The following is a 20,044-nucleotide window of genomic DNA, read 5'->3' as shown; positions in this document are numbered from 1 at the left end:
GACCGACCGACATTGCAATCCTTAAAAATCCTTCTAAAGATGTAAAGATGTAGGAGTTTCTGGTATGGTAACTACGAAGGCAGTCATTAGGTTTGGTGTACTTCACTGTACTATTAGGACACATTTCACATTGTACAAGTGCTAGGAAAAGAAACAGAATTGGAGCTAATTTTCAGACAGTGCTGAATAAACTGACTGCAGCTTCAAATAGAAGCCACATAAGCTGCTACTTGTGTTATGATTGCATAAATTGGTTTGTCAAGACAGAACGCATAATTCTTTTTACACTCAACAGTTCTATGAAGCTGCCTTTTTCCTCCAATGTCCACAGTAGCTGGTGGATTGGCGAAAAGTAACTTTTAGAGTAGCCAATGTCATCACGTCTCACGGAAATCTCTACGTAGCACACGTTAGTTTCAGGATTGGTTACAGGGTCTGAAATCACTTATTGCAGGTTTAAAGAAGTATAGCTTTCATAGTATTAATACTACTCTGCCCTAGGAGCAGTCAGGTTTCCTTGAGTGTGGCTCTTACATCAGTGACATAGGCCTCGGTGATGGGGGGTCCTCTAATGGGGCTGAAGCGCTCTCCGATGCTGCGAACCACGGTGCTGAAAACCTTCAGCAGGGCCGCCAGCTTGGGCAGCGACACCGTGGGTGGGGGGATGTCTTCGTCTACCACCTCGCCTGACCCCACATGGCTCAGGTCCTAAAAGGAGTATTAAGTCAGCCGTTAAAGCCACATTACTCTGTAACTGAAGATTATCCTTACACACAACAACAAATATCACAAGATGTGAATTGACAGTAGGGATGCACGATTCTGGAGGAAAAAAAAGGGGATCTCGATTTTCTTGCTTGGAACTGAGATCACAATTCTCTCTCAAACCAATTTTTAATAGAAATTTTGATTGTACTTTTTTGCCTGATACAGACAGAAACAACAAAAAATTTGATAACGACTAATTTAGGACTGTCACATCAACTTTGTCAGCCAGCCATCTACGCTTCGTCAGATGGCCACTAGAGGGCGTCGTTGGTAGTGAGATGCGGTGTTTCTCATACATAGTAGGGCTGGGCGATAATTCAATATTATCGTTTATTGTCTTTCAGTGGAATCATATCGTGATGATATGAAGATATTTTAATATCGTGACACACATTTCTGCTGTCTGAATTGATGATGACAAGCAAATTTTACTTAGAAACTCTCATAAAATGAGGTATGGTAGGAATATTATTTGAATATTTCTGTTTTGTTTGACATCACACCTAACATTACCATTCGGTTCAATGAGATGAACATTAATTTGATTATTTAACATGATTTTGCATACATGAACCATATCGTGATATATACTGATATCGAGAAAAATCCTTGTGATTATCATATTGATTTCAACCATATCGCCCGGCCCTAATACATAGTAGCTCTACCACAAAATAAAAAGTTGGTTGAGGTATAGAAATTGACCTAAATCGATCTCTAAAGCGTCTAATGTTATATCATGTCATGTCTGACATGTGGAGATGCACAGACAGTAGACCGCCATACAAAAGTGACAGTTAACATTCCACAATTTGTGCCAAACTCTCCTGTGTAACTTGATAACTCGTCTTCTGCTGCCCTACAAACTTTAACCCTAGGTAACGTTATTACCTTGTGGTATTTAAGTAACATTAGTGGAATTAGGTAATTTAATTGATAACCATGTGGCAATGCTTCGATGCACTGAATTGAGTTGAAAACATGTGCCGTGGGCCTGCCCAAGATATGTGCTTGTTTTTTTAACAGAAAAAATTGCTTAAATTCAACTGCTTGTTGAATCAAACACTGAACATAAAACAATCAATTACATCTCTTGTCCTGCCTTATTTAGAACACAACCCTCACCATAATCTGGGGTGAAGCCTGACATCTAATGGTGAAAAGTAGGATACTGCACTGGCCCTCTGCTATTGGCTGGTCTTTGTGCCAGGTGATGTCACCTTCTATAGAGTACAACAGGTGGTGACATCACCTGGCACAAAGACCAGCATATAGCAGAGGGCTAGTTCAGTACCCTACTTTTCACCATTAGATGTCAGGCTTCATCACAGATTTGGGTGGGGTTTGGTTACTCTTTAAACAACGGTTTTCCATTCTGTCACTCATTGGATTCATTTTCCTGTCTGCTGGTTGTGTTGCCATTTGTTAATGCAACTTGGGGAGAAATTAGGAGTGCTTGGTTTGATGCATTGGATAGCCCTAATGAACATGCGTCAGAATCGTTGTCATTTAGGAATGAGATAATATAGAGTATGAATCAATATCGTGATTTTAATACGATTAATCATGCAGCCCTAATTGACAGTGGGTCCCAAACAACATAAATTGTGTAGTCACGTGTAAACAACAATATTTTATCATATTTTTCCAAACATTTGTGTGCAGTTCCCAAACTTTTCAAGACCTAGAAAAATGTTTCCATATTTGTTCAGACTATCTAAAGCTTTTCTAAGCTTGAGTTAGAGTGGTATCAGAGCATTGCTACAGAGAAGCTGAATGTGGCCTTTACAACATGCTTTCAGACTCAGTAGTTTCACCTCTGCATAGGCCTCCATATCCTCCAAAAACTGCCCCAGCAGGGTGGTGGAGAAGGTCAGGTCTGCCACCCAGAACTGCTCCAGACTCTGTAACCAGCCTAAAGATAGACAGGGAGATAGACAGGCAGACAGACTTTCAAAAAGCAAAATTTGTATCATTTTAATGCTACCTACAACTGGATTCGCGAAACACCGGGACGTTATTAGCATTACCGGTTTCTCCGTACTTCCACCCCTTTTGATTATTTACATATTGTGAAAGTGATTCATAAAAGCCATAAAAAAAATACCACCTGCTCTAGTCAGACGGGATATTGCAGAAATTAATGAAAACACATTTGAATTATTAAAAAAAAAAAATCAGTAGAATGTTCCAGGGCATTAATTCTCTTTGGAAACATGAAAATGTTTAATAAATATGACTCACACACTGGCTAACACAATTACTAATTAATGCTCTAATTACGGTTATAAAAGCCAGTTTCTGATATTTTTCAGTTTATCATGACACAAAAGAGAAGATGACCATAGGCACATCCCATAAACCTTTTAGCAGGTGCTTGAGAGTAGTAGAGCTAAAGTATTTAAGAAAGAGAACGCCACACACTGCTGCCAATGCTCCCATATATTTATTTATCTTACTGTTGTCCCGGTCACCCTCCATGGTGTGATATTTATTGAAATTTTTTTTTTTTTGTACAAATGAGAAATCCAACTGACCTGAGACCTGCAGAGTGAGTGACTGCTTCTGCGTGTGGTCAATGTGCCAGCCCACCAAGATGTCCACTGTGTCCTGTGGGAAGAATGGTGGCCTAGAGGTTAAAAAAACAGACTTTTGACTGGAAGGCCATCCGATTGAATCCCTGGACCTGCTGGGAACATGTGGGTGGAGAAAGTGAATGAGAAAGGCTGTGATCACATCGGACCCTTTTTGGAACACTCTGTTTTTTCGCGCATTTTGTTTTCAATGGTTTGGTCGCAGCAGGTAGGCACTCCCAAGTTGAACATATCTCAATTTTAGCCGCACTACGTTAATGTCATCCTCTGGTAGACTGAGTGGTTTCATAAGCTGAACCAGCCAGTCAAATCTACTGTCCAGTAAAAATAACCCCTGAAACAGGCACCATCTACGTGGAGCTCTTGGACAAGATGATAAACTCTTGGAGCTTTGTTCTGAAGGACGTCACGTACCCACAGGGGTTAAATTTGAAATTTGGAAGGTGAGAAACTCTTGACCGTGACCAGGGGCTGGGGTTATTCAGGTAGAAAAAACTGCCAGAGCGGCGTATACGATGAGCTTCAGACAGTAACCCCTTGTCCAAAGCTAAAACCCCCTGTCCAAAACTGCAACTTTTAAAAAGTGGTTTGACTTCAAAAACGAATGTTATCAAGTCAGAAATTACTACTAGGAAATATGATTGGAGCTCAAAATACATTTCACAGAAATATACAGTGGAAATACACTGTAGATGGTCATATCTGCACCATAGACTGGAAGACATACTGGTTGATCATCAAATATAGCCTAGTTGTTGTTGATAGACATGTGCACTGATCATTAGATGTCTAGTAAATATTTGGGCTGCTTAGACAGATTATATGACAGCAGGTGCAGATGTTAGATAAATAAAAATGCACACCACACAAGGGCACTGCTGGTATCTATCTGTTTTCAAATATTCAACTCTGTTCTGGCTGGGTAGTTATATATTTATATCTAATTATATTCTGGAATACTAGAATTGTATGTTTATTTTTTATTTTTTTTCCCCATCAGTGCAATTAGTCAGGTTCCAACAGAGAACCATGTGCATACTGTAGGCTATAGATAAGGGTCCTATTTATATTTAGTTTTGTACTGGGTAGCTCCCAGTGTGAATGTGTGGAACTGTATGAATGTGAAGCAGTGTGTTGCTGGGAAAGAGCATGGGGCTATGTCGACTTTCTTTGAATAAATAATGGTTAAAGAAATGAAGATTAAGAGACAGAGATAGACAGACAGAAGCAGTAAAAAGCAGATGTTTTTCATTCTGCTATCCCAGTTGAACTGTGCATGACCAGTAATGAATGACTCTCACCCTGAAGTTGGTACTGAAGACATGAGGGTAGGAGCGAGCCACCTGAAGAATGCACGTCACACTTTGACAGAGCAGCTCTGGCGTGTCCACATTCTCCAGGATGGACTGCAGGCTGCTCATCACCAGCTGAAACACAACAAAGTCCGTCCATCCTCTGTACATGTACATTTTAGGCATTTAGCTGGCACTCTTGTCTGGACAGACAATCAGTGAAACAGTAGAATAAGCTTTGATTCCTAAATCACCAACATTAAAAAACCAATTAAAATTAAGTTCTATGGTCTATATTAAGTTCTATGGTCAATATTCCACTGACCATAGAACAAGCATGTACAAGTGTTAGGAAAATAAATCGAATCAGAGCTCATTTTCAGCTGTTGAATAAACTGACTCTGCAGCTTCAAACAGAAGCCACTTACTGACAAAGCTTATCAATGAACAGTTTCTCAAGCTGCTGCTTGTGGTACAGTTGCATAATTTGATTTGTCAAGACAGAACGCATAATTCTTTTTACACTCAATAGTTCTATGAAACTGCCTTTTTCCTCCTATGTCCACAGTAGCTGGTGGATTGGTGAGTCTACCAATAAGTAACTTTTAGAAAATATTTGATGTGACGGATCTGCCAGAACTTACCAGCTTCTTAAGGTCCAGACACCAAGAAGCAGAAGAGTGCTCTTAAAGGAATAGTTGGCTTTTTAGCAAATTAACAATTTGTCAAGCTTAAGGCATACTGAGTAGGATTTTGCTGGTTGTGGCTTGTAAACACAACTTTCAAAGTTGACCCCTCCTCCCTGCAGTTGCCAGAAGGGTAAAAAACAGTAAAAAAAAAAAAGTTCCAAAACAAGAGTGAATCTGGGGTTGGCTTTCACCAGTTGGGGAGGATTGAATATTTTTTTTAGGCAGACTTTATGAGTCCTTTATGAGTCCTAGAGGCAAAATTGTTAAGCATGATCAGATACATATCTGTACCAAGTTTCACATCTCTACAACTAACAGGACGGCGGGGCTGAGGCTTAGACTTTGGGACCTTATTACAGTGCCCCCTATGGTCCAATCGCTTTGCAGTGAAGCCCTAATTTAGACAGGTTTTGTGAATAAGACCCAGTGTTTCCCCTACCATAGAAATGAGTGGCCCAGTAATCACCTGCCCACTAACCGCCATCATCATCAATTAGGCAACAATGTGATCCCCCCTCGCTCCTAAAGCAAATGCATTCCTGCCACTCTCACCCCCTTCCAATAATTGAACTTTTAATGTTAAGCAAACAACAGTGTTTTGAACTCTGAACGTGGGCAACAACCAATACACACCCCCGCTAATAGAAACCTTTCTAGGGGTTCTACATTGGCTACCTCCCCACCAACTGTCATTAAAGCATTGGTTACAAGCTCTCCTTGATGTGATATACTTGGAGTTGTCATCAGCAAGGGTTAATCATGCTAAAACACAAACATTGGACATGTGGAGGAATGCTGCAGAGGATGTTAAAACTCGGTTATTGACATAAATCTAAAGTGTCCTTGTGTTTTCTTTTTGTGTATTTTTTACCCCCCTTTTTCTTTTTCTTCTTTGTATAATATCCTAAGCCTGATTATTTTACATTTAACTGGATATTGCTACTTTTATTTTAGGACTTGATCTCTCTGTTATGTGTGCCCCTTAGAGCAGTGGTTCCCAACCCAGTCCTCAAGGACCCCCTGTCCTGCAAGTTTTTATTCCATCTTTACTCTTGCACACCTGATCCCACTGGGGCCTACACACTTTCATGCTGCTCTGTTCAGGTAGATCTGTCTCTACTAATCAGCATTACACCTGAACTGGATCAGGTGCGCAAGAGTAGAGCTGGAACCAATACTTGCAGGAAAAGGGGTCCTTGAGGACTGGGTTGGGAAACACTGCCTTAGAGGGAGGGACAGTCGGTGGGAGGGGGGTAGGGGGTGAAATGTAATGTAATCTGTACTATTTTGTATGCTCCTATGTATGTCATTCACCCTCTAAAAGGGAAATTTAGAAATTTTAACTAGGGCTGCAACTAACGATTATTTTCATTGTCGATTAATCTGTCGATTATTTTCTTGATTAATCGATTAGTTGTTTGGTCTATAAAATGTCAGAAAATGGTGAAAAATGTGGATCAGTGTTTCCCAAAGCCCAAGATGACGTCCTCAAATGTCTTGTTTTGTCCACAACCCAAAGATATTCAGTTTACTGTCATAGAGGAGTAAAGAAACCAGAAAATATTCACATTTAAGAAGCTGGAATCAGAGAATTTTGACTTATTTTTCTTAAAAAATTACTCAAACCGATTAATCGATTATCAAAATAGTTGGCGATTAATTTAATAGTTGACAACTAATCGATTAATCGTTGCAGCTCTAATTTTAACATTTAAAAATAAAAAACATTTTAATTCAAAAAAAAAAAAAAAAAAAAAAAAACTTTTCTAGGGGAAACACTGGAGACCGAATGCGTTCTTTAAGCACCGGGACGCCTTTTGGGAAAGCGGCCGTACAGACCGGCGCTGAAGCCTTTTCGGCCGTGCTTACCTGCATGACGGTGGAGAAGGCCTTCCTCTCCCCGGCGGCCTCCAGGGCCCGCTGCGCCGCCACCAGGTACAGCAGCTTCACCTCGTCGCGACCGCACGAGCTGAACTTGAGGAAGAGCCACTTGAAGATGCGCTCGGCCTCGTAGCTCAGCGCCGTGCAGAGCAGACCCAGGCAGGCCGCCGCGTCCTGCCGCAGTTCCCACAGCAGCTTACTGCTGTTCGTTGTGAGGGCCGAACACCGAGGATACGAGAGGTTAGCGACCGCGGGAAGAGAGGGGGGCTATGGCAGCAAGGGAGCAGGCGATATCAGAATAGCAGGGTTTGCTCTAGGATTTTTTTTTTTGGCAGCAGTGGGATGGACAGGGGGTTGTCAGTATATAAGGAGTAATGCCTGCCTGCTCCATGCCACAAAAGTTTACTGTTGACAACGTTTCGATCCTCCTATACATCATATACATCATGCATACATACATCATGGTTAACCATCCAAACCGCCCAGGGTGATAAACATCCAAAAATACTTAAACAAATCAATAAGGTACATAGAGCAAAACACAGTAGTACAAAAGCCACACTTCAAAAATATCAAACATACATCTATATCAGATATATAAACATAATATCACATACAGAATCCCATATATCAAAAAATACTAGGGGGTGTCAGTATCCCAAGTCTGGTCTCCAGACCACTTCTCTGATGTCTTGAACCTTCATTTATTTTCCCCTCAGCACAACAAACAATTTCAATGATTACGCCTGTGTATAGTATTAGAGCTGGGCGATGATTCAATATTATCGTTTATCGTCTTTCAGTGGAATCATATTGTCATGATATGGTGATTTTCGGATATCGTGACAAACAATTCTGCTGTCTAAACTTATGATAACAAGCTAATTTTACTTAGAAACCGCACACTGTCTACATTTGCATAATACTTTATTGAAATGTTTCGGTCATAGGACCTTCATCAGGTAAACATCACACACACACAGGTTTGCCTGATGAAGGTCCTATGACTGAAACGTTGCAATAAAGTATTATGCAAATGTAGACAGTGCAGGATTATATTTCTCTCTCAGTATCTACCTTTTTGGTTTTTGCCCTATGCATCTGTCACTCAAAGACTTTTAGATGTGCAAAAATACTTTTTCTTCAAGGAATATTATTTGAAAATTTCAGTTTTGTTTGACATCACACCCTAACATTACTATTCAGCTCAATGGGATGAACATTCATTTGATTATTTAACGTGATTTTGCACACGTAAGACATATCGTGATATATATCGATAGCCAAAAAAATCCATATGATTATCCTAATATTGATTTTAACCATATCGCCCAGCCCTATATAGTATGTGATGGTCCTAAAAACATCTATGTATTGCTTAGTGGATGTTAGGTACACTGTTTATTGTCTGAGTCTTGAATAAGTTTTGATTTGCACTGGTCTCGGTTTTGACTCAACTCAACTGGACCTGGTCTTGGAATTAAGTTGAACTCAACTAAGGTGGGATTGGCTACAGTCTTGCAATTACAATGCCATCAGAAAGTATACAACTCCTTCAACTTTCTCTTTTTAGATCCTGAATTTAAGGTGATAAAATCGGGATCTTTTGTCACTTATCTACACACAATAAACCATAATGTCAAAGTGGATGTTTTTTATTAATTAGAAATTAGAAAAGACGACATTTTTTGAGTTAATAAGTATTCAACCCCTTTGCAGTGACATCCCCAGCTGAATTATGGTGCATCCAAATTCCTCTGAACGTCCTTGAGATGTCTCTACAATTTGACTGGAGTCCATTGTGACCAATTCAATCGACTGGACGTGATTTACTACTACGTCCGACTTGCAACTACCACTAGGAGGCCGAGGTGAACGTTTTCCCCCAGTGAGCTGCTCAGTTTTAAATCCGATATGACATGAACACAGCAGAGCACAAGTCCTGCCTCCAGAGTAACACTGGAATACAGCAGAGTTTTCTCTTACCTTTCATTCAAAATGTCATTCAGGGTGCTGAGGATGGTGTCCAACTGTTTGACCAGGGCCTGTGGGAGGGGAAAACACTTGATCCTAGTTGACACATTCCAACAAGACTCCCACACTGACAGCTGCATAAAGACTGTGTGTGTGTGTGTGTGTGTGTGTGTGTGTGTGTGTGTGTGTGTGTGTGTGTGTGTGTGTGCTCATCACCACCTCAAAACTAGAGCTTGATCTGCATCTAAAAAAAGAGTTTATCTAGAGTCAGTCTGACAGGCAACAACAGTGTCAGGCTTCCAAATCCTCCTATCCTATCAACTATTATCACAGCCTATTAGTGCACTTGAGAGTCAGAGCATATTTGAATATTTGTTATAGAAAGCTATTTGTTACTGAATCTTCCAGTCCAAGTTCTCAAGTCACTTCTAATATCAGTGGTGATGGATGTTAAACTAGGTATTCTGTTCACAAACTTATGCCAATATTTGCGGTTTCCTCAGGGTGTGTTCAGGGGCTTGCTCCACAGAACTTTAGAATTCATTCTTAAATTTGTTTGTTAGATAAAATACACATATCCATCAGTTTATTACTAAGGTATTCAGGAGCCAAGGTGTGTTGGGTTGGGAACTGTGAAAACACTGGCTTTTATTTTAGATTTATATTCAACTGCCATGTAACAGGGCCGCTTTTTGTGAACTGTGTACATGAATACAGTTATATTTCATTTTATGTTAAACAGAGCCCCCCCAAGTGATAGAATTGTCATTTTCTTCACTCGTAGAATTATAAAAATTCTTAAATACATTGCTTGAAGATAGTGGTGCTTGAGCCAAATGAAGGCATGGTGCACGTGATCACGATTTAAAGTGCCACTTCTGCCTCATTTTGAGCCAGGAAAACCCCTGAAAATCACGTGACCCTCCACAGCCAATCACCTGTTGACATATGACATGACTTCCATCTGCCTTTCATGGTCTGATGAAGGCCAGTAGACCAAAATGTTAGCACGTTTCTCTCGACATGACCCAAAACCATGTTGATCAGAAGAGGAAAGAGATTTGTCTGTCCTGAAGGTCATAGTGCTACATGGAGTCTTTTGACACTTGAATTTGTACTTTAAAGTTCAGTCACTTATAAATTGGACTGTTTCAAAGGATTGCTGTGTGTAGATAATGTCTAATGCTGCCTCTTCTTTCTGATGATATGAATTGGTCTTTTTAGCTAAAAAAAAAAAAAAATGTGTAAGATGTGGACCCTGGGAGAGAGGAAGAAAAAATAAAAATAAAAACTTCCTGTAAAGGCAAGAATTTTCAGGAAACCAGTAAACCAACAGATAGATAATCTAATTTCGCAAGATGACTGACCACTTTGTTTTCGGCATGGCTGATTAAATCCTTCAGTTGTTTGAGGGTGGCCAGCCTGCGGTCGCGGTCGTCCTCCCGGGAGACTCGTCGCAGGAGGTTGGCCAGCCGAGATTCGTCCGAGTGAGCCATCCCTCTGTCTGCATGGACGACAACAATACATTGGCATTGGCTGCACTGATGGAAATCTGGGGCCGCATTCACAAAACCTTCTTAAGGAAAAAAAAAAAAAAAAAAAGTGCCACTTTTTTCTTAACTTTAGTCTTAAGAAAAAAAAATAGGAAAAAAACGATATTCTCAAAAACAGTTCTTATATATTTTCTTAACTTTCTTCTTATGTTTCTTCCTAAGAAAAAACTTACAAATAAATGGTATTCTTGAAATGAAAGTTGTCAAATTTGTTCTTGCTTTTTTTTCTTAACTTTAAGAAATTCCTACAGTGAAAAGGTAAGCCTCTAATATCATATATTTAAACACATTTTAGACAAGTAGGTTATAGTTCAAAGTCTTCATAGGGCCAGGTAGGCCTCTGTCTCATGTCTGTTGAAAATAAGCTGCAACTTGTACAGTTACCAACAGCAACCAATGTTTAAATCTTTGCCTTAGTTGCTCTAAATAGGTTTTTCCCCAATTGTTTTGTAGATGGAAGCACTTTGGGTTGCCTCCTAGCCTTGTCTCCTAGCCTTGTCTCCTAGCCTCAATGGCAGTAAGCCTAAAGTTTATTAACCAGAATTAATTCAGGCCCTATTTTGAGAAGTTCTTAACTAGGAAAACTAAAGAAATTCGTAAGAAATGAGACTGTTACTAAGAAAATATTGAGGAATTGCACTTAAGAGCCTTCTTAAGAACTTCCTAAAATTTCCTCTTATGTCATTTCTTAAGATCTATCTTAAGAACACATTGGTGAATCCGGCCCCTGCACTCTAAACAGTCAGAAGGTTTTCATTCCGACCAATCACTACAGCAGTTGATTTCACTGATTAAAAAGGAAAAGTCCAACCTTGGATACACTTCAACTGTTAGATATCAATCAATCTGTGATATTTCATGCATTACTGGAGTTAAGAAAGAACTAAACTTGTTTGAATCAGCTGTGTTTATGTGTGCAGGTGGAGAGAGTAATGGTGATAGTTATAGTAAGAAAAACAAAGCAGGTTTTTCCAGTCGAGAAAAAGGCAAACGTGGTACCGCTTATTCAAAATTAAACATGTGGCTGCGTTGCATTATGCTCTATTGAAGCCACTATCGGTGGAGAAATTGGTCCCTCTGCCTCTTCTACAATTTTTCCCCTATATGATTGTTGAACATGCCCAGAAAATGGGCCCAGAAATACATGGTACATCGTCAATAGCAGTTTATAGCTGTGACCAGTGGTAGTATAAGATTGTTGGTCGGTCATTCGTAAAAAAAAAAATCTAAAATTTTGAAATGTGCCATTACAGGACACATATAAAGACTCTATGAGACTCTTTCAGCTTAGCTCGGTTAGTAGAGCATACGCTAAGTTTGCCATGACAGGGTTCCAGAGTTCCAAGTCCCAGGCGAGTCAATTTGGCATGCACCAAGCTGTTCGCGGCTTATCACAAATTACATCTACAACCAGAGAGGAGGAACTTATCTGTGAATTGAGCTGATTTAGTGATTGGGTGGAACAAAAAACTGCGAAAAAAAACTGTGAAAACTAAAACGATCCCTGGCTTAAGTGGTTTGATGTGGACTGACCTCTCACCTACCTTTGATGTGGACTGACTTCTCACCTTTTCATTGACACACTTTTGACTTAGTGTGTCTCTGTTCATTCATTTTGTTTAGGTAGTATTGTTTTGTCATATCACCATGTCCAACCATCTGTTTATTATCTATAAACATGAGGAACATGTCACTTTTTTCTGGCTTACTGTCGCCAAATGGAAGGCTTCTCCATGGCTATCCATAACCTCCAACATTTATTTAAGTCACATTGGTTTATGTATCGTCTATTTTGATTACTGACATGATGATAAATTACTATAATAAGCAAAATCTTGTCAGTTATATGGCTCAAATATGCAAAAGAGCACTGCCTAGTCTAACAAATACAGAAGCCATGCCTATGGCTCTGATCCGGCTCCGTTCCAGATTGGCTGAGCAGCTGCATTGAAGTAAATCGTTGATCGCGATTATTTGTGTGACTAATAATCGTCAGCTAATATTTCAGAATCGTCGCAGCCCTAGTAGCCATTGCCATTTTCTCATACACACACTGAACATCAGTCAAAGGCCTTACCCTGCGACTTCCTCATGTCCTTAGAAGCTAAAGCACGGTTTCCATGCTGAAAAGGAGTCAAATCCGTTGTCACGTCATTGAGCCTCAACTCTTGCCCCAGCGACTTCCAACCAAATGTAGTATCACAGGCACCTCCACCAGCTTCATATCCACCTGGGGGGGCACAGGACATGCTGAATTACACTCATTATTACCTGTATAACAAGTTCACATCAACATGTTCAACATCACCAGGCAAATGTGAGCTTAAAACAGGGATGGGAATTGCATTTAATAATCTTATTACCATTTAAAGTTCTGTAACCGACTACCCAACTAGTCAAAAAAAAATAAAGAGGCTAAACTGATGTAATATGAGATAAGATAAGATAGCACTTTATTGATTCCCTTGGGGATTCATTGGGTTTGTTCACACACACATAAACTTACGTCAATAGCAAGACATTTCTTTTTTTTTTAAACACATTTTAATGTAAGACTGTAAAACATATGTAAAATATTTATGGGGAAAGTGACTTTTTGCATTTGCTATTCAGCCTCCTACGAATTGCCAGTTAATGTGGTGGTAACAGTAATAAAAATGAGCGGCAGTTGACCGTTATTGTTTTTTACCATGATATATAGTAATACCGGTTATTGTCCCATCCCTAACTCAAATACTGCTAATCTAAATTTAGATTAAAACACGTTTCCCAATTAGAACACTGAATGTACACCTATACACTCAATTCCCAAAAACACATAGGCAAAGGTAGGTACTTTAAGCCTACGTCTTGCCATCTTATGGTGTCTTCACACAGCTTTTCTAAATTGACTGTTTGCCACAGTTTCCCGCTGATAGCCCAGCTTCCACAAGCAACTAAAGCACAAGTGGTACGATGTGGTAAGATGGTACGCTTGTTGTGACGTGAGATGCTTACCATGGTTACCATGGTATTTGCTCCTGGCTTTCATTTACACAGACCACATACCGGGTTAAACGCCCTGTGTAAACACAACTTTAGATGACAACATCCAATTAAAAATGATGCGCAAATACTACAAGATATTTGCTCAATTTAAAGATGAAAAATGTGCATAAAATGCCCCAATTTGTTGAAATCAACATTGCATTGGTTAAATGAGGCAGCTCAGCTGAAACAACCATACCATTAAGTACCAATAAGGAAAAGTAGGCCTGTCTGATCAAATCATATTGATTTAGCCTTCACAGATTTCAAGGCTTTTACTTGAATGGTCCATTTTTGTTAAAGGATATAAGCAAATCCACATGCTCAGATGAGAGACAGATCTGAAGCCTGTTAACAATTACACCCGCAGCAGAAAAAACACACTCAGCTGGCAGTGAGGGAGCGGGTGCACAGGTGACACCAGGCCCAATGACTTTAGCTTCTCTCATCCCACCACACAAGCAGATCTAATGGGGAGACAGGATTCGTTTGCTAAGTGCGAACTGTAGCTCCACCATGACCCTCTCCAATGAGACAAATATTGTTTGTAGAGGTGCACCGATATGATCTTCATATACTTTTCACGTGTTACATATTAACAAATAACTGTCAGTTTGTATGAACCGGACGTTATCGGTAGTGAAAACTTTTAAGACCCGCCTCTTCTTTTATCCGATTGGCTAAGCGACCAAAATGTGACATTGACGCTTTCGACCAAAAGTTGGAAGGCGAGTCACACTGGAGAGGAAAGCGGCAGGCGCGTGATACAGAGGGTTTCAAACGGGGCACTCCAAACGGGGCACTCCAAACGGGGCACTCTAAACGGGGCACTCCAAACGGGGCACTCCAAACGGGGCACTCCAAACGGTGTGAAATACAGTTTTACTGCCGCTGTTACTTTTTAAAGCAATAATTCCCTAAATCTGGATGCAGAGTTGCAGTGAAATGATACAGACAAGACAGATGTGTGCTGTGTTTTACTCTGAAGCGCAATGATTGTGTTGAGCGGGACACTGAGCGTGACTACAGAGTGGTGACTACAGACAGAGAGAGGCGGCTGCATCAGAGCCAAAGTAGCACATTTTTAAATTAATTTAACCCTAACGCTTTTTTTTTTTTTTTGTTGATCCGAAAAATGATCCGATCCGTGACTCAAAACCGTGATACGATCCGAACCGTGAGTTTTGTGATCCGTTGCACCCCTATACCCAACACTAACCCTAACCCGCCCCACCCACGTATAACCTCAGATTGATCACTACTACAGATAGTATCGGTGCACCTCTACTAGAACCCCAATAGTTCTATAAGGCCATTTGCACTGTAGACAACATTTTAGATACGATTTAGTACAGAATTTGATAATTGTATACAGTGCAAATGGGACCACGAGTTAAACTGCAATTTGTGGCTTTTTTCCATTGCAAACATGTACCACATAAAACAGTAGTGAGGACATACTATTAACTAGCATAAATTATAATTGCCTGGGCTTGGGGCTGCCTGGACTCCACTTTTAGAGTTATGACTTTTGTTCTTCCATTATTGATCCAGTATTGATTGTAAAGACTTGGCAGAGCATTTAATAATACAATACAAGTGTCAGATCCATATCAGATCCACGCTCGACACCATTATGAGTCAAAATACAGTCACCTAGGAGGGATGAGGTCTCAAGTGAATTTCAACATGTCAAAGACCGATGGGAGACGTTCCCTATTGATAGTTTTACTCTTAAATTAAAAAGGAAACAATCAACCTCAGATACTCTTACACTGTTAGATATTATCAGTCTGTTGTGTTCAATGCAAGGTTATTATAGTTTTGTATTTATCATTAGTTTTTATTTTTATTTTGTTTTGACTTTTTGTTTTCAATTTCAGTTTAGTTTTAATTAGTTTTTAAAGCGGGTTTGCTAGTTTAGTTTAGTTTTAATTAGTTTTAAAAGCGGGTTTGCTAGTTTAGTTTAGTTTTTATTTTTTGGAAATGCTTAGTTTTAGTTTATTTTTTATTTTTTGGAAATGCTTGGTTTTAGTTTAGTTTTTATTAGTTTCAGTGTTAGTTTTAGTCTTTTTTTGTAATATGGGGTATTTGTCAGGGGCGAGATTCAAAAATTCAAAATACTAGGCTTATGTATGAAATAAATTGACAAAGACGAAAACTAAAGACATTTTCTCTATAATTTTAGATTATTTTAGTTAGTTTTGTAAACACAAAATACAGTTTCAGTTAGTTATCGTTTTTATTTTTATTTCAGTTAACGAAAATGTTTTTTCACACCTAGTTTTCGTTATTTTGTTAATAACCTTTGTTCAATCATTCCAGGAGTTATTTTGTCATTAAGTGTTGCAATTTTTTGTGCACCCACTTCCCTCAAACTGCCTCATCTATTTCTATTTCCGTTCAGTCAGGAACACTCCAGTCACAAGATAAACCATTTATAGCAACAAATGATAATGCAGTTATGTTTGGCGTTTATGGCTCTGCTCTAAGCTGTTCCCTGCTTAGCCAGCAAGCATACTGAAGGTATAACAATTACAATGCTCTATTTAGTGATTTTGTTTTCCAGAAAGCCTTTGGATAACCCCCAGAGGAGCATCAACTTGTTGCTTCAATCAAAAGTGGGTGCATGGGCATATGAATAAAGCTATCTAGCCATTTGTGGCTGCATTGCAATCTAGGCCAGTGGTTCTCAACGTGGGGTCCAGGGACCACCAGTGGTTCTTGAGGGGGCTCCAGGGGGTCCCCAGCAAATTGATGAATTGTTAAACTTCACCATTATTTAATTTACAAGTTAACACAATTAGAGAATGTAGAAGACTGACTGTTTTGATCATAGTTTCTCTGTTATCTCTCTACCTACAATACAGATAGTCATGGAATTCTGGACAAAATCTCATTAAAATGGGGGTCCGTGACTCTAATGTGGACTAAATGAGGGTCCTTGATATGAAAAAGATTGAGAATCACTGATCTAGACTACTGTCTGTGGAGAAATTGGTATCTCTGCCTCTTCTGCAATGGAGTTCTCCCTGTATGATTGTTGTCACTACAAAATGGTGGGCCTAGAAAGAAGCCCTTGCTCTTTGATTCTGAGGGGCTGACAGCAAAACCTAGCATTTACCATTTTATTTATCATTATTATTATTTATTTTAGCTGAAACATTTTCTGCTATCAACCTCCATTGTAGCTACACTGGAAATACTGATGTGAGATCACATTGCCTACATTTGGCCAGTTATCCAGGGGAATATGAAAAGTACACCACCATACAAAATGGACCCAGAACTTCAAGGTGCATCATCAACAACCTTGTTTTTAACAGTGTTAAAGGGTTTTAGGATTGGCTTTCTCTTTAACAGTACCTTTCAGCATTATTTATGAACCTGATCTCAGCCCACACCTAATACGTTAGGTGAGACATTCATCTTGAACCAGCAGCAGTAACGGAGCCCTCACCCTCTTCCTGGAGTGTATCTGCGGCAGCGTAGGCATCGTTGGGCAGGGCTTGCTGGTCAGGGCAGTCGGAGGGCAACACGTCAAACACTGCTGCACTGAGCTCTCTGGACTTCACTCCGTCCTGGCTGGATGACACACTGTCAACTCTAAATATATGGACACACAGACAAAATCTTACTACTAAAAAACTGTTTTCTCACAGTGTTAGTCATATTACATCTCAGTTATATTTTAAGAGTAGATGGTAACTCTGTGCTAGGACAGCAGCAATACCTTTGGATTGCAGATTTTTGCCTTCAAAATACAACTGTGGAATTTTTTTTTTTTTTTCTTAACCCTAAGTAAAACTTTGCTTCATAAAAATTATATCACAATATTGCTATGACTTACAGTTCAGAGCAAAATTTCTTCCTTAAATTAAGGAACGTTTTTGAACAATCTATAATTTGGTGTCTTTACAGTCTTTCTGACACCTTGATTCCATTCAAAATATACATCTTAAAGCTGCGATAAGCAAAAGATTCAGACCATTAGACCAGTGGTTCTCAATGTGGGGTTCGGGGACCACCAGGGGTACTTGAGGGGGCTCCAGGGGGTCCACAGCAAATTGATGAATTGTTAAACTTCAGCATAATTTAATTTACAAGAAGTTAACACAATTAGAGAATGTAGAAGAATGACTGGTTTGATCATAGTTTCACTGTTATCTCTGCCTACAATGCAGATAGTCATAGAATTCTGGACAAAATCATATCTAACAATAAAAATATTCTCAGATTTGGGTCCAAGAGACAAAATCTCATCAAATGGGGGTCCGTGGCCCTAATGTGGACTAAATTAGGGTCCTTGATGTGAAAAATCTTGAGAATCACTGCATTAGAGGGTGCAAGAAACTGCAACTCCTTTGTAAATAAAGCACCTCAAAGCCACTGCACTACGGAGGCCTACTAAGGACAAACCTAGAAAAGCACCGTGCATAAAGGCTAATAGCTAAGCTAAACATACCTACATGTAGCCAGTTAACAGTCTCGCTTTGACAGATCTTTCTCCTGTTGAAGGTTAAATGGGCCACTATAAAACAGCAAGGGAGGTGCCAGGCAAGTTTTTAAAAAAAGAAAAGCTACTGAATGGTCCAGAAGGAGCTTCCTTCCAGAGCGGAATTTGACAACAAGCTTTAGAAAAGAAGTTAAAACAGCAACACAGTTGGCCCACGTGTATATTAGTTTAAATCATTATAAACTCCCACATAGCACACATTAGTTTCAGGATTGGTTATACATTCTGATACCGCTTACTGCAGGTTTAATTACTAGATTACTTTGAAAACTGAAAACCTGTAGCCTACAGCTTACTTGCAAGATTAATTGGGTTATGAGTTTTGATGCTGAGCATCTAGTTTTGACAATAGAATACTTTTAAGCTACTATAACTAAAAATATCAAGACATGAGGACTAGAACAGTCCCTGCTCACAGGTTATATCTTCTATCAAGTCCTGTGTCAGTGTTCAAAGTCATCTTTAATCAACTCAAAATGCTGCAACACAAATATTTCCATAGATTTGTGTGCAAATGTTTAAAAAACATGCCCGGAAGTTGCTTGGGGAAGTTGCTAGAGAAGGGTGGTGTCTCTCCCAGCTAGTTGGCTTGCTAAAGCTAACAGCAGAGAAGGATGGCTAGGAGGCTAACCAGCTAACATTAACAGAGACAGCTAACATTGCTCAGTGATGACAACCACATCTCATTTTAGACGTGTATCGTCTCGCCGTGCTAGACGGAGCCTTGTACAAAATCACTGTCTGAATCATTACCAGGACTCGTGAGGCTAACGTTACCGCTAGCACAGCTACCACATTAGCCAACGTGTGAGGCTTGGTGGCTAATTGCTATTAGCTAACCGAATGAGTGGCACCATCATGCTAATGAAGCCAAATGCCTTCCTTGTGCTCTAAGGCAAATTGCACTAGGGAGTTTGTCTCTCAATAGCGTAATAAAATAACCATATCAGCTAAACTACCAAGTGAAGGGGTATGATATATTCGCAGCCAACCAATTAACAAATTACTAGATCATAAGTTCACAACACGAGGAATGCTCCAGCAAAGAGAAGTCAGTTATCTGGAATCAGTGAGGCGCACGTAAACAATCAGCCCTGTATAAGACGCAGTGACTTAACGATGAATTTAACAACGCTGACTAACGTTAACCTCAAAGTTTACATGACACACATAATGCTGACTATTTAACTAACTGGTGGCAAAATCCAACAAGTTTTTCCCTCCCATGTGGCCACAGCTAAATAAAGCAGTTGTGCTTAGGCCCAGTGAGTCCCCGGTCTATTCTAACCAACCTCCCCCGGGGCGGGACACCAACCTGGGGTGCCAGTCATTCCAGTGTGGCTGCAGTTTGTGGGCGCCGCTGAGCCGAGACCCCGGGGCTTTACGGCTCATTACCTTTCAGAGAGCTGCATGACCCGCCGGCAGCGGTAACCGCCTCCGTTCTCAAGCTTACTTCTCACTATATGTTTATTCAACGTTCATGAATCGGTTAGCAAGTCGCTGCTATAGCTAATGTTTAGTCGGCCTTCTTCGTTCTTGGGGAAGCAGCAGAGTCTCCCTAGTTTTATTACAGCGCCCTCTGTCGGCCTTCGACGTTTGCAAATTAGTGCAAGAGGTTTGTCTCTTCCGAGAAAACGAAACAGAAATAGTTTCAGGTGTCATTTTTGTGCATAACTTTTCATCTCTACCTACGACGTTTACTCGGGTCAGGAATAGTAGTTTTTCCCTCGCATCTGGGATGTCGTTGCCA

The 20,044-nt window shown here is 40.0% G+C and overlaps 1 protein-coding gene across 1 annotated transcript in view; it reads right to left on the bottom strand.

The window, feature by feature from the left end:
* Nucleotides 1-19,810, bottom strand: part of smg1 (SMG1 nonsense mediated mRNA decay associated PI3K related kinase) — an 81,128-nt gene extending 61,318 nt beyond the window's left edge. The window contains exons 1-10 of the mRNA XM_071537321.1: nucleotides 19,610-19,810; nucleotides 17,239-17,384; nucleotides 12,829-12,981; nucleotides 10,566-10,702; nucleotides 9,211-9,269; nucleotides 7,213-7,426; nucleotides 4,664-4,789; nucleotides 3,306-3,378; nucleotides 2,586-2,683; nucleotides 535-708 (exon numbers count right to left, since the gene is read on the bottom strand). Of these exons, the coding sequence (XP_071393422.1) occupies nucleotides 535-708; nucleotides 2,586-2,683; nucleotides 3,306-3,378; nucleotides 4,664-4,789; nucleotides 7,213-7,426; nucleotides 9,211-9,269; nucleotides 10,566-10,702; nucleotides 12,829-12,981; nucleotides 17,239-17,384; nucleotides 19,610-19,686 (1,257 nt within the window). The 5' untranslated portion in view covers nucleotides 19,687-19,810. The remainder of the gene's footprint in view (nucleotides 1-534; nucleotides 709-2,585; nucleotides 2,684-3,305; nucleotides 3,379-4,663; nucleotides 4,790-7,212; nucleotides 7,427-9,210; nucleotides 9,270-10,565; nucleotides 10,703-12,828; nucleotides 12,982-17,238; nucleotides 17,385-19,609) is intronic.
* Between the last annotated feature and the right edge of the window lie 234 nt (nucleotides 19,811-20,044).

The sequence above is a fragment of the Centroberyx affinis genome, unplaced genomic scaffold, assembly GCF_046629955.1.
Source record: "Centroberyx affinis isolate AG114_WGS23_722 - 3 ecotype Tasmania unplaced genomic scaffold, CSIRO-AGI_Caff_v1 ptg003017l_1, whole genome shotgun sequence".
NCBI classification, from domain to species: domain Eukaryota; kingdom Metazoa; phylum Chordata; class Actinopteri; order Beryciformes; family Berycidae; genus Centroberyx; species Centroberyx affinis.
This window is presented reverse-complemented; position numbering and strand designations above follow the sequence as displayed.